General features: G+C 42.2%; 3 protein-coding genes across 4 annotated transcripts; 2 read left to right on the top strand and 1 right to left on the bottom strand.

The window, feature by feature from the left end:
- Nucleotides 1–1,805: 1,805 nt before the first annotated feature.
- On the top strand, nt 1,806–3,757 carry LOC115680676 (uncharacterized). 2 transcript variants are annotated; one of them, XM_030604491.2, is made up of 5 exons: nt 1,806–1,905; nt 2,717–2,829; nt 2,923–3,069; nt 3,403–3,476; nt 3,571–3,757. In XM_030604491.2, exons 2-5 carry the CDS (start codon nt 2,770–2,772, stop codon nt 3,704–3,706), a joined length of 417 nt encoding a protein of 138 aa, XP_030460351.1. In that variant the 5' UTR covers nt 1,806–1,905; nt 2,717–2,769; the 3' UTR covers nt 3,707–3,757. The 2 variants fall into 2 exon arrangements, with proteins under 2 accessions (XP_030460351.1, XP_056159652.1); XM_056303677.1 differs by having other exon boundaries at nt 1,814–1,905; nt 2,717–2,778.
- A 3,426-nt stretch (nt 3,758–7,183) lies between these two features.
- Nucleotides 7,184–9,079, top strand: LOC115680674 (putative expansin-A17). The gene is made up of 3 exons (XM_030604489.2): nt 7,184–7,341; nt 7,743–8,064; nt 8,526–9,079. Exons 1-3 carry the CDS (start codon nt 7,197–7,199, stop codon nt 8,833–8,835), a joined length of 777 nt encoding a protein of 258 aa, XP_030460349.1. The 5' UTR covers nt 7,184–7,196; the 3' UTR covers nt 8,836–9,079.
- Nucleotides 9,080–9,172: 93 nt separating this feature from the next.
- On the bottom strand, nt 9,173–12,772 carry LOC115680672 (protein COP1 SUPPRESSOR 2). The gene is made up of 6 exons (XM_030604484.2): nt 12,531–12,772; nt 12,178–12,393; nt 10,792–10,915; nt 10,456–10,529; nt 10,132–10,289; nt 9,173–9,643 (listed from the first exon to the last, which is right to left on the bottom strand). Exons 1-6 carry the CDS (start codon nt 12,641–12,643, stop codon nt 9,480–9,482), a joined length of 849 nt encoding a protein of 282 aa, XP_030460344.1. The 5' UTR covers nt 12,644–12,772; the 3' UTR covers nt 9,173–9,479.
- Between the last annotated feature and the right edge of the window lie 248 nt (nt 12,773–13,020).

Genomic DNA, 13,020 nt, shown 5'->3' with positions numbered 1-13,020 from the left:
GCCTACGTGGCCTTTTGCATTGGTCAGGTCGTCTTCGGCCGATCTGAATTTGCGGCTTCTCGGCGCCGATCTCGAAACGAACGACGACTCTCCTGTTGACGCATTTACATCGGTTTCGTCGGTCGTTCTCATCCCTCCCCCCTGTCATTTCCCATTTTTCGATTTGTATTTGTGACGAACGAAGGTTAGTATCATGAAAAATGTCGAATCGGTATGCTTATAATAAATTTATTTTAAAATTAATTTTTTGATCACTAAAAATTTCAAACCGATATACCTGTGATATTTATCATCCGTCAAATTGAATTAAGACCATGAAAAATTACAAACCGGTAAATATGATACAAACTGAGGGATAAAACCCTAAATTGGTATCCCGTCAACTGTCACGTGACATCTAACTCAATAATTTGACAATAAAATTTAACGAAAACTAACATAGAACAAATTTGTCACATGTGTACCAGTTTAAAGTTTTTTTTTGTCAAAAAATTAATTTATGACAAATTTGTCATAGGCGTACCGATTTTAGAGCTTTTGGTAGTATTAGCCTTTATGATAATTATGGGTGTAATTACGTGAAGGATTGTGTCAATTAAGGTTCTTGATAGAGCCAATATGATGTTGAGGCGAATCGATGGAACAAGTTAGCTCATCAAAACATGTTGATGCGGTTTGATGGACGAAGAACGTATTTTTTAAAAGACATGCGCCTCCTTGTAGTTACAGTTCTCGTCGGTTCTCCTACCAAAGCCAACCCTCTCATTAGAATATCGAAGTATTAAATTACGTATTCATTTAACAACTTGAGCTTTTAAAACAATTGGAGGGGTTGAATTCAAATTCTTTCGGGCCTTATTTGCCTCTCTAATTGCATATTTCCATGCATGTCACCTAGTGCGATTGAGTTTAACGAACACCATTTCGTTCCGAAGACAAGAATCAAAGCATGCATGAAGATCATCTATTGCGATATGAAATTCCTGGTTGCGAACCAATGTCTTGCTCTCTTTTATTCGATTTCTTTGAGCGAACCGAGAGGAATCCCGTATTTGTACAAACTCATGGGGTACGCAAAAACCCTCTTGACAATTGTACTTGATGAATGAATAAGTTTTGATGGGTCGAGATGGATGCTAGTAGGGGACCGCTCCTTTCAAATCCTGTGAGAATTGTTAAAGTGTTCGCTGTAGGAATTTCACGAGCTTCTAAGGTCCTAGAGAGGACGAGTTTGAAGTCACGTAAGATGCGACACATGGGTGCGATGGGATCCACTCCTAAATGGTCGAGTCAAACTTGACATTAGTAAGGCTTCAAAGGGACAGCCTGGGATGCGCAGCATGTGATGCGAATCGATTAGAAATTCATTAGATCGTTGGATCGAAGGTTTTGCATGTTTTACCTATGTCTTTGTTCCGCTTATGAAGCAGAGTCGAGTATTAGCGGAATTGCCTAACAAGATTAAAGAGAACTAAGATGCGGCGATTAGTCTACTAATGCAAGAGCCGGGACTCCTCCAGCAAAGTCGGGACGTGCCGATAAAAGCATATATCCTGAGAAGGTAACGCATATGTGCTGACCGGTTATCGAATCTTGCCGTATCTAATTGTCTCGTAACTTTCGGATGGTAAAAGAGCCCTACCTTTCGAATACAACACATTTATTGACCAAAAAAAATACAACACGTGCTACACATCATGTAACAATCAATTATTGAAGCTTTTGGGGCCCCCGTTTTTCAAAAAAAAAAATAAAGAAAGAGAGAAAAATTTGGAAAAAAACAAGGTGGGGAAAATGTGAAGGCGATTTCCCGCGCGCGCTCGTGACCCCTATATAAACCTAAATCGTCCCTCGTTCGTCATCTCTTCGAACGGTGGAGCCTTGGCGCGAAGAGATCTCCTCCAGGTAACTCGCTCGAACCTTCGATTGGCGAATCCGATTCGCTCGTGCTTCTTCTCGCGATCGCCGCCGTTCGCTTCTTCCGATTCGAACTGGTTGATGATCTCGGCGCGTGTCGCGAGGAGGAGGAGGAAGAAGAAGGAGAACTGAGGATCGGAAGGAGACGCGATGGCGTCTCTTCGAGATCGGAGACCGCCGCTCCGGCGCACGATTCCGTTCTTCTTTCGCGCGCCGGTCCGCTCGAACGATCGCCGCGAATCGGCAGCATTTGCGCTCTCTTTCGCGACAGCTCGCTCGCTGGCCTGCTCGCCGGATCGTGATTTGACCGATTCAGGCCCTCTTCTGTGCTTGTGCTTGTGCTTGTGCTTGCGATTGATTGTTGCTGGACTTCGTCGGATGAATCTTCGATACTAGTAGCTCCGAGAGGCGGAACCGTTGCCGGAGTGTCCGCGTAGCTAAAACCTAACTGGCATTAGCAATTTCCGGCGAAGCCAAGTTCGTTTTGTTAGGACCGCTGCTGTGCTTTGGTAGTTTGGATTCGAAACTTGCACATGAGCGAGCTCGTCGATGCTTCTCTTTAGCAACGTGACGATGGGCATGGCGCTGCGGATTAGACCTGCGACAATTGAATTTTCATCTCCACGTTGCCGTCTTAGAGAATTTCGCTCTTGTGATGGTCATTATGTTCATCGAGCTGTGTAGCGTAGTGCTGGGCTTTTTTTCTATTCGTATTGTTAACGATCATTTATTGTTGCCACAAAGTATGTTCAGGCCTGTATAGCATAGCCATCACGTTTTCCTCTTTTCCATTTCGCAGGCCGTGACTTGCTTGAGAAGAAATCGTTTACACGAGATACGGTGTTTGCCGTAATGGAATTGGTGATGCTAGGGAAGGGGGCAGAATCTCTGAGGAAACGCATGAAACCAGATGTATACTAGTTTGTGTCCGACTATTCTAGAGAGGGCAAACAAAATTTTGCTGCAAAATGTAGTTCGTTTAAGATTATGCTATGTATTTGTCAGGTCGAAGAGAAGGAAGAGGACCCAGGACATAATGCTATCGCAGAGATGGTAGAAAAGGAAGAGACTGAGACAAACATCGGGGGATCTGAAGAGATGGAGCTTCATATCACTCACATTCTTGATAAGATTGAAAGCTTCACTCAGCTGGTAACAGCCGTGCCGGAAAATGCACGCTTATTACCGGTCATTGCAGCCAAATTCAGTCCACATTAAGTGGTCGAGGTCTTGATCTTAGGGAAATGATGATATTCTGGAGGATAAGTGCTCTTCTTGTGTGTTCACTTCTTTTAGCCTCTTCTTTTGGTAATGGCATCTGATCATCTGCCTGCTTGAATTGTCAGACCTTAGAACCGGGATGTTTAGGTTGCTTCTAGATGACTTCGTGACAGGCAGTTATTTTCTGGATTTGTTTTTTTTCATAACAATTGCCATGGCTGCGCTGCTACTTTACCTCTTCTTAATCAAAATTGGTCACTGCAGGTGTCAGAGCTGCTGGAATCAGGGAAAACAATGTTCAAGGAACTAAGTGATGAATTTGAAGAGCGGTTGATTATGTGAGTTGTGAAGAAAGTGGAGGTCAAAAGACAAGTCTCGTGATGAACTGAAATTTGATTTCGCATTCTAAAGGCACGAATTTGTTTTATGCAGGATACACAAGGAACAAATGGAGAAGTGGCAGGATGAAATTAAGGAAATACGGCTGCTTGATGCCTCAAATGAAGAAGTGAATGCTACTTTACATAATGCTCGATATTTACTTCAGAACCCTCATGTAGACTCCTGAAAGGTGACTCAGTATATTTTCAAATATTAGTATCAATCTACATTTACTATACGCTAGGGAACTTTACAAGGCCTTGTTTTGAGCTGTAGATTGTATATTTGAACTCTCCGAATTGATTTGGTCTCTTGTAGAGACCAACTTGGCCTGCAGTCGCGCTAAAGGAACTATTACGAGGAGCAAAGTTCTCTTTCGCTTCTCAAGTAAACGCACGAGTTGCGAAGAACTTCAAAACAGATTGTTATATCTAGCATTTAAAGTCAATTGAGTTACCTCAGACACCTCAGACATTGTCTGCAATGGCCATCTTAGCAGCTTGGGTGCATTTGTTTTGAAGTACGAGGCCATTTCCAACTCAGGATGTTAGACCTATTTTCAGCTAATCTGGCATCAACAATGTCTTTTATAACTGCTTCAACCCAGGTTGGAGTGCCTCATGAGTGCCTGCTGATCATCACAGGAGTCACTCTATCACGCAATTATAATATTTCTAGATTATAAATGGCGAATAAGCTCTTGAAAACTGCAAAAGAAATGCCCTTTCTTTATGTTTGAGAGATTGTTGATGTTTCCAAGTAACTCTGCTGCATCGAGAGAATGAGCAAGTTGACATGATGAATACACCACCGGAGAATTCAAGCACTGGTCGTTTGAATGTTCAATCAGTTTTGTAAGTTTGTACCTGCATATTCTGTTACAACTCCTACCTTGCCGGTGAAGAAGACTGTGGTCATAGAGTTATTGATTTACAAGCCTTTGGAATCTCAAAGTTCTTGCTAACTAGGCCTGTTAAATGGGTCTTAAAACCCACATATGACCCTTTAAAAAAATAAATGGATCATAAATGGGTCAATATAACTTTGAAGAGCCCATCTTAAATGGGTCTTAAAGTTTTAAGCTTATCATAAATGGGTTTTAATGGGTTGAGTGTGGAACTCATTTTCAACCCACTCCCTTTTTATAAAAATATATATTTTTTAAAATCGTTTTTTTTATTTTTATTTATTTTCTTTTTTTGTTTTATTTTTTTTTCTCATTCTCTTTTCGGCCGGTGGTCGGCCACAGCGACGGCCAGTGATTGGCCACCGGTCACAGGGGAGGAATGACCTCGCCATAGGTCGGCGAGGCCTTGGGCTCGTCGAAATCGGGCAAGCTCGGCCTCGCAGGCCTGTGGCGAGGCTCCGGCCTCGCCAATTTGGCAAGACTCAAGGTCGCTGGCCTCGGGCGAGCTCGAGCTCGCTAATCGAGCGAGGCTGAGGCCGACAACCTCGAGTCTCACCATAGGCCGGCGAGGCCGAGCTCGCCTGATTCCGGTGAGCCCGAGGCCTCGCCGATCTAGTAAGACTCGAGCTTGCTCGAGGCTGGCTCGGCTCGGCTCGGCTCGCCTGAGGTCGGAGAGGCCTCTGCCTCATCAAATCAGCTAGCTCGAGCTTCACCGACCTCAAGGCGAGCTCATCCTCGCCCGTGGCCGGACGTCGTTGTGGCTGGCTATCGGCCAAAAATAAAGGAAAAAATAAAAATAATTAAAAATTGGATTTTAAAAAAAATATTAAAATTAATAAAATAAAAAATAATTAAAAATTATATTGTATGAAAATGTTTTTTTTTTGGTAAGGAAATTGTATGAAAATGTTTTAGTAGTATAATTTTAAAAAAAAAGTCATAAGAAATAAGTTTTCCTATATTGAGTTAAATATAGAAGTGTTTTAGCAATATAGGTCGAGTTGGGTACGAGTTGAGTATGGGTCGGGTCGGGATATTTACATTGCAAATAAATGGGTCATAAACGGGTTAATAGGGCAATTTGGGTCGGACCATTTTATGACTCGACCCAAATCTGATCCGACCCACCCGTTTAACAGGTCTATTGCTAACCATCTCATACATCCTATCTAACAGATACGTGAAATCCAAAAATTAGCGAGATCTGTCAAGATCGGAGGTTCTTATCAGGCCTGTCAAAAATTGAAAATGGTTGGTTACTTATGCAAAGTGTCTACCCAAACCTACTTGCGAAAACAAATTCTAAACCTGTGGCCATGCAGCTATCTTGAACTTTTGGTTCAATGACGTCTTTATCTTGATTTGAGAACTAGATGCAGAATCTAAGGTAGCATCGGCAATGATCGAGAGAGAGAGAGAGAGATCAGTGTGTATTCCCTCCATGGTTGAATTCGACGAGGTGACTCCATGTGTGAATCATTGGGATAGATCACTTGCGGCATCACCCCATGTGCTATGTACATGGAAGCTCCGCGAAACATGGCTCGACTTATGGCACGCTAATCATTCAAGACTTGTACATGGCCGTACATCAAGTGTACAGATTTGACCTTGATCTTGGCTTCTTACTCCCTTTCATTGTACTTTATACCTTTTTCTTTCTATATTGCCATCCTTCATAAACAAGGCATTGCAGTTCCACATGCAAGGCCCTGATAGAATGGTGGAAATAGCTTATTTATACCCGTTGACTTTGACTTTCGGTTATGGAGCTTGAATATCTGTACATTCCATCTTCATCAGAGAATATAAAAGTCTGAGACAACAGGAGCAGAAAGGATTATATAATAGAACTCTCTGCGCGGCATCTGATCGATCAAGTTGCAGACCAGAGGCAACTTGCCATATGACATTATCCCCCTTTCCTTTCGGTTTATCGTGTTATTGACAACCTGGACCTCAGCTGCACGACTAACGTACCACGGGATTCTCCAACTAAATGCGCGAACATGAAACTTCCGACGGTGGATTTACAAACTGCGCCTCAGCTGTCTAAATTCCAGGAACTTAGACGGCTTGAGGAATTTAAATTATTAAATGTATTGTAGCTTCAGACTTTCTTTGCGTACACTGAAATGTGGGTAATTCATTTTCAATCACATTATTTGAAAACAGTTATATATGTACAGATCATGCTGCAACTGAAAAGCAAATTTTAGGACGACAATGTTTCTTAACAAATCTTGCATTTGTTCTTTATGTTACTAAGCACAGAAGATTTAATAAACAGTAAGAGCTAAATTTCAAGCAAGATGGGACTCAAAAGAGCCATGACTACCGATCTTCAAATTTAAGCAGCCAAAACAATCTAATGTGGCGGAAGATTTTACAGCTGCTGATTATTTTCAGGAAAAATTTGATAGTTGCTATTGGAACTGGCTAGCTCAAACTGTCCCCCCTTTCTCTTAAAGTTTCTCGGTGTGGCCTTTGTCACACCCCATGCGAACATGGAACATGTGTTTTTGCTACACCTTACATTTTATACGCATCATGGTATGTCATGGATCATCAAGATTTGAGTGAATAATATTTCATTTGGAGGAACATGGCTAAGTCAACTTATCTGTTATGTTATCATGCAGAGTTTGGACATGTGAAAACTTCCGGCGGTTATCTCTATCTCCGTCCCACCAGTATAACTTATTAGCTCATTATAAATAGCTCTGCAGTCGGCCATCAGCAATAACAAGAAGAGAGAGAGAGAGAGAGAATGGAAAAGGGGTGCATGCATGGTGGTCTTATACTAAGTCTTGGACTGCTGTTGATGATCACCGTGCAACCAAATGGAGCAGCGGGTGCTTGGCTTAAAGCCCATGCAACTTTCTATGGCGGAAGCAATGCTTCAGGAACAATGGGTGAGTAGCAGTACTCCCTCTTTTCCTTCCCTTTATATTCACCTAATTATGCTCAAGCCACAATCAGGTCCAATATTTGAAATGCATAAATGACCTGCAACTACTATCGCAAAGCCTCATTCTTCTCCTGCGGCATTTATGGCCGTCTGTATAGTTAATACAGATGCTAGATATGTATTGCAGATCCATCTTTTCGCAGCTTTAGTTTTTGACTATCGATGGTTGTCTGACTATGTGAAGTCCTTTTATAGGTCATATTTCATGATGTGGATGGTGTTTTAATACTAGGATTGAAGCATTAGAACTTGCTCTAGGGAATAATCTTTCGTATACTCCTTATCGGAGCATGCAAAATCTCTCTGAAGAAGATGTAAACTGATAGGTGACCTTTTGACTTGCAGGAGGAGCATGTGGATATGGGAATCTGTACACAGACGGCTATGGAATCAAAACGGCGGCGCTGAGTACGGCTTTGTTCAATGATGGCAAGTCGTGTGGCGGATGCTATCAGATAGTCTGTGATGCCACGCAGGTTCCTCAGTGGTGTCTCAAGGGCACTTCTATTACCATCACTGCCACCAATTTCTGCCCGCCAAACTTTGCTCTCGCCAATGACAATGGTGGGTGGTGCAATCCGCCAAGGCCTCACTTTGACATGTCTCAACCTGCATTTGAGACCATTGCCAAGTACAGGGCCGGAATTGTTCCTATTTTGTACAGGAAGTATGTTCTATCCATACGCACTTGGTCTTTTCTGAATTTTGTTTATCTAGTCTGCGACATGATTCGAGAAAGTTTAGTAGGTTGACTAGTTTTTCCTGGGCCATAGTGTTAGATGAAAGAAATTCCGGTGAAACCAGACCGAACCGATCATTTCCTTACATGTTCTCTAGCTTCTGAGTATATTTTAAATTGCAAGTTGGGTTGCTTAAACACAGAAGCTGCTTCTGCATTTGGCCTGCTTAAACATATCCTTAGTCTTCAGACAAGGATATGTAGACTGAAGACACCCAACCTCTAGTTTCCGGGCAAACTCGGCACTAGGAAAATCCGACAAACTCGCCTAATAACTAGATTATATTACATTACACTGATTACAGATTTTACTTCAGCCACAAAAACAGAAAGAAGAGGAAGGTCTTCTATGAGATTAACATGTTTTTCTCCCCTGTATCCTTTATTAGGGTTGGATGCAAGAGAAGTGGGGGCATCAGATTTACCATCAATGGAAGGGACTATTTCGAGCTCGTCCTCATATCGAACGTAGGGGGGGTCGGAGATATCTCGAATGTATGGATCAAAGGGTCCAAGACGAACAAGTGGGAAGCCATGTCGAGAAACTGGGGGGCGAACTGGCAAAGCCTCAGCTATCTCAATGGCCAGAGCCTGTCCTTCAGAGTCCAGGCCAGCAACGGCCGCACCATCATGGCCCTCGACGTGGCGCCTTCAAATTGGAATTTTGGCCAGTCCTTTGCCAGCAGCACCCAAATTTAAGAAGGCGGCTGCAGGTACTGCTATTGATGCAGCCTCATCAATCAATTACAGAAAGGTTGCTTATCTCCCTATGCCGTACGTATATTTTTACTTTTACACCTCATTTTACAATTATATTAATGGGGTTGTGCCGAGTATGTTCAAGGACCAACCCAGAACTTTTTGAAGCTGGAGCCCTTAGCTGATGCTCAAAAGTTCAAGAAACCAAAAGAATGACGTGAAGAATAAAAATATGAACTTGCTACGTTCTCTTAATATACATCGGCAAAAGCCAAAAAGGTAGCAACATAAGGGAATTGCCTGAATGAACTCCCGGGCCATCAATTAGATCTTTCCCTCGAAGAAAAATAGACATATTCTAGATTTGATCACAAGGTTCTTACATGAATCCTTCAGAAAAAAATGACACATTAGAGAATGAACTTTCCATCAGGACTAAAAGGCTCAGGATTCCACAAAACGGAAATCCATGTCCAGTTAATGATGAACAAGAGGCGGCCCTCCGTTGAATAACTCAAAAGCAACTGATCAGAGAAAGTCGGCTTTGCCCAAAGTTTCTGTTCTTGGAGCCAATGTCTTTCTAGTTTTAGATGCATAACTGTCCATACAAATGCAGCTCCGTGAAGCAAAAAACCAATCATATTTTATCTCCTCATACCCCGGTGGCGCTCCCGTCTTCGAAAACGCTCTAGCATAAATTCATCTGTTGCAGCTTGCCTTTGTCCAGGTGCATCAGCGTTATCATCAGCTGGTTTTGATCCAGCACCATCATCCTGGGAACCACGGTCCTTGTACAGCTCAGGGTGATCTGTAATTTTTCCATCAACAAATATTTTATCAGAACTGGTATTAACATGAAAACTCTCCACATGATGCAATCAACATATAATAGGAAACAGAAATTTGCATTAAATCTGGCTAAAGAATCCAGTTAATCCAGTTAATCCAAACAAATCCATGTATACACACACTACTGACCAGCCAGCCATAGTCCAAGCCAAAGTCTAATGGCCTGTTTCTGGGGTGGCTTAGATTTTTTAGCCAAGGCTTTTTCACTTTATACCTTGAGGCCCATGATTATTCACTTGCAGCTTTAGATATGATGTTTTTCGATGTTGGATCTTTGAAGTTTTAATTTCTGTGTTTCACTAAAAAAATTACTCAGCCTACACAATTTCATCATATATTTCGCATTTTAAAAGATTATTTGCCGAAAGGTAAAAGCCAAAAGTAGATGTAGGAGGTCACCGGCTCCAATTCACTCATCATGAGAAGAAGAAAGGGAGGAAAAAGAACCTCTTCTAAGTTTTTCAGCATAATCTCTGCCGCGATGAAAATAATCTGCACTGTAACTTGCTGGGATATTAAAGTCGGATTTTGTCCTTCCCATGAGCCTCTTCTCCTGCAGAAGCTTTTTAGCAGCCTCTGTCTCCTCAATGTTTCTTAACTTGTATCTGCAGAATGAAAGATGCACTCAGAGAAAGCAATAAGATCACGCCTTCTTAATGTTGGAAAGAATACAATTAGATCCCTGGAGAACGTGTCTGACATTATGGTGCAAGTGCACTGACTCTAATCTTAAAAACAATTGCAAAATTGAAATCAAAGCTAAGGACGTACTCAATAGGAAGCTGAACCTCAGCAATCCCAGTTGTCCACTGGGTAGAGCCTTCATCTGAAGTTCGCTTCTTCACCTGTGACGAGTGGTATGAACATAATTAGAGTTATCAGCTCATGCATGAAAACTCTAAGTAGCATTCCAAATAAAAGGGTATGCTCCTTGGCCTGTTCATGGATTTATTACCAAAAAAATTTACTGTACTGGATAGAAATAACAGAGATTATTTAACAATTGAAAAGGTCAAAAGCTAGAAACTTCGCCGTTTCCGCATGGGAGGAAGAATAACACCGAGAAACTTCATTTGAAAATAATACAGTTATTTTCAAGCAACTCACTTTAAGATGCTCTGGAATCTTGTACAATTCATCTTCCGCATTCTTTATATCATTCTCAACTTGATCACTGTCATTAACACTCCTGCCCCTTTTCTTCGCCAATTCTTGCTCAACATACTTCACCCTGTTACAGCAGATATAACCATAGCAATTATAACAAGTGAAACAATTGAAGCTAACAGGCGGAATATTTTTAAAAGAGTAAATAGCTAAACATAACAACACATGTGGACATGGTAAGTATTTTACTTTTGGACCCTCGAGGAGTAAAACTACTTATGTAAAGAAATAGTTCCATTTATTTAATCTTGATACCAGCCAAAATGTCAGAACAAATTGAAGGCACCTCCAGTGTAGAACTTTTAAAGCCTAACAACACATAAGGGCTTTGGTAAGAATTGAAAAGCTGTAGAAGCATAAGGTTTTTCTAACCCAGTTTGTCAAATCAATGATGGTCATGAATATGACCATCGTAAAATCCTCTTTTTCTGAAAAACCTTTTGAGAGATATCTACATCTTGTCAATGGTAGAAGCATCTTTCTGCGACAGATGAGAAATTATAATTCTTTCTACATCTCACTTAAAATGTACATTGAAGTACTAAGTTTGGAGCATGTTCAGGAACAGTGATTCCATAATGTTCAGTGGAATCACATTACCACCCGCTAGTGCTAGAGACCTAGAACGATTACTCTTAAAGTAGATGAAGAGCATAGCATAACTTCAAACTACAAATTCCAGATCCAGAAAATATTCGTGATAGAAATGCCAAATCAAGTCAAGCTATCAGCATTTCTTAGTAGAATAATATAAGAGAGTACCATCTTAAGTGAGAAGAAAATGCTAATACTACTCCAAGTAACAATTTTAAGTTTCTAACCTAACATTTTCAAAGACTGTTGCATCCCATCTTCTTGACAAGGTTCAAAAACCGTTCACCCAAAGTGTTGCTATAACACATGCAGTTCCAACACACACAAACTTCTAAAACCTACCGATTCGATTCTCAGTTCAAGTTCCCGAGGCAGATGAACATCCTCCTTGCACGGGATACAGCAAATTAAACTAACTACCACCATCAACAGAAATACATAGCACGAGTAAAAATGAAAGAAAAGAAAAAGGAGACATATTGCTCAGGCTCCTTGTGAGACAATATCTTGGGTTCTTTATTTTTGCTTTCTTCTGTACCATCCAATGTAAGCCCAGCTGTTGTTCCTAGAGATGTAGTAATCGACTATGCCTAGCAGTGACATTTCAAGGCAAGATTGATACTTCATCTCTTTTTTCCGTTTCCATAACCCCAAGCGGTCGGTCGGTGCTCACGGGTGCAAAAAAACCAAACAAAACCCTGCGACCAAGGTGGGCTTCAGCGATCGACTTACATGTTAGGATCTTCGACCATGACCGCCGTCTCCTGCGCAAACGTGTCCTGGAGAACCAAGTCCTCCTTCTCGCCATCGACCTCGGTCTTCTCGACCGGCTTCGCCGCCAAGCCCACGCGCGCCCCGACGTCGCTCTTCTGAGGCGCCAGGACGGCGGGGATCCCGGATCTCCTCTCCCTCTGCTTCTGCAGGAACTTCACCTCCTCCAACGCCAATCTGATTCGACGGCGACGGCGACCAAAAAAACCGAACCGCGTCACTCACCGCCAACACCACACGAAGCACCATAAAAAGAAGAAGACGAAAACCAAGAAATTTTGCTCGCTCGCTCGTTCGGTCGAGCGTGATCGCACCTCCGTTCTTCTTCGTCATCGGAGCGGCTGCTTTCCGGCTTGTTCTGTCCTCCTGCTTCGCCTTCTTCCTCGTCGAGAGACCGCTTCCTGAAGTTCTTCTTCCGATGCTGCATCGGGATTCGATCGATGGATGTTCCTAGTTCGAATTCGAAGCAGAGGAGGATCAGCTGCTGCTCTCGTGGAATTCGCGAAAGAACACCGAAGCGCTCCGCTCGATTTTGCAGCCTCCTCTTTTCTTCGAGGTCCCCTTGCGATACGACCCCCCGTTTTTGAGCGATCCACGAAGCGACGCGCAACGCAAGTCGTTTTTTGAGTTGAGCCGAAACTCTCAAGGCGCGAAATAATAATAATTATGTTCCGGGCCCAATTTCTAGCTATATTTTTCTATTTCTATTTCTAAAAGTAGCTTTTGATAGCATCGATGTAGAATTCGTAAGTCGGGGCGAGCGGGAAAGGCGAGCTGCTAGAAGAATTGTTATTTCTGTTTTCA

This window comes from Syzygium oleosum, unplaced genomic scaffold, assembly GCF_021117445.2.
Source record: "Syzygium oleosum isolate NSW1041296 unplaced genomic scaffold, Sole_v2.1 Sole_v2.28, whole genome shotgun sequence".
In the NCBI taxonomy this organism is placed as follows: domain Eukaryota; kingdom Viridiplantae; phylum Streptophyta; class Magnoliopsida; order Myrtales; family Myrtaceae; genus Syzygium; species Syzygium oleosum.
The sequence above is the reverse complement of the archived record's forward strand: the minus strand, read 5'-3'. Positions and strand labels throughout refer to the sequence as shown.

Bases quoted from the DNA above. Each gene is read 5' to 3' on its own strand.
- LOC115680672 (XM_030604484.2), bottom strand. From the start codon at position 12,643: ATGCAGCATCGGAAGAAGAACTTCAGGAAGCGGTCTCTCGACGAGGAA. The intron at 10,530-10,791 runs GTGAGTTGCTTG...CACTCGTCACAG, and splicing joins AGATTCCAGAGCATCTTAAA to GTGAAGAAGCGAACTTCAGA. The intron at 9,644-10,131 runs GTTCTTTTTCCT...GAAAAATTACAG, and splicing joins TGCTGAAAAACTTAGAAGAG to ATCACCCTGAGCTGTACAAG.
- LOC115680674 (XM_030604489.2), top strand. From the start codon at position 7,197: ATGGAAAAGGGGTGCATGCATGGTGGTCTTATACTAAGTCTTGGACTG. The intron at 7,342-7,742 runs GTGAGTAGCAGT...TTTGACTTGCAG, and splicing joins CAATGCTTCAGGAACAATGG to GAGGAGCATGTGGATATGGG. The intron at 8,065-8,525 runs GTATGTTCTATC...ATCCTTTATTAG, and splicing joins GTTCCTATTTTGTACAGGAA to GGTTGGATGCAAGAGAAGTG.
- LOC115680676 (XM_030604491.2), top strand. From the start codon at position 2,770: ATGGAATTGGTGATGCTAGGGAAGGGGGCAGAATCTCTGAGGAAACGC. The intron at 2,830-2,922 runs GTATACTAGTTT...TGTATTTGTCAG, and splicing joins GGAAACGCATGAAACCAGAT to GTCGAAGAGAAGGAAGAGGA. The intron at 3,070-3,402 runs GTAACAGCCGTG...TGGTCACTGCAG, and splicing joins TTGAAAGCTTCACTCAGCTG to GTGTCAGAGCTGCTGGAATC.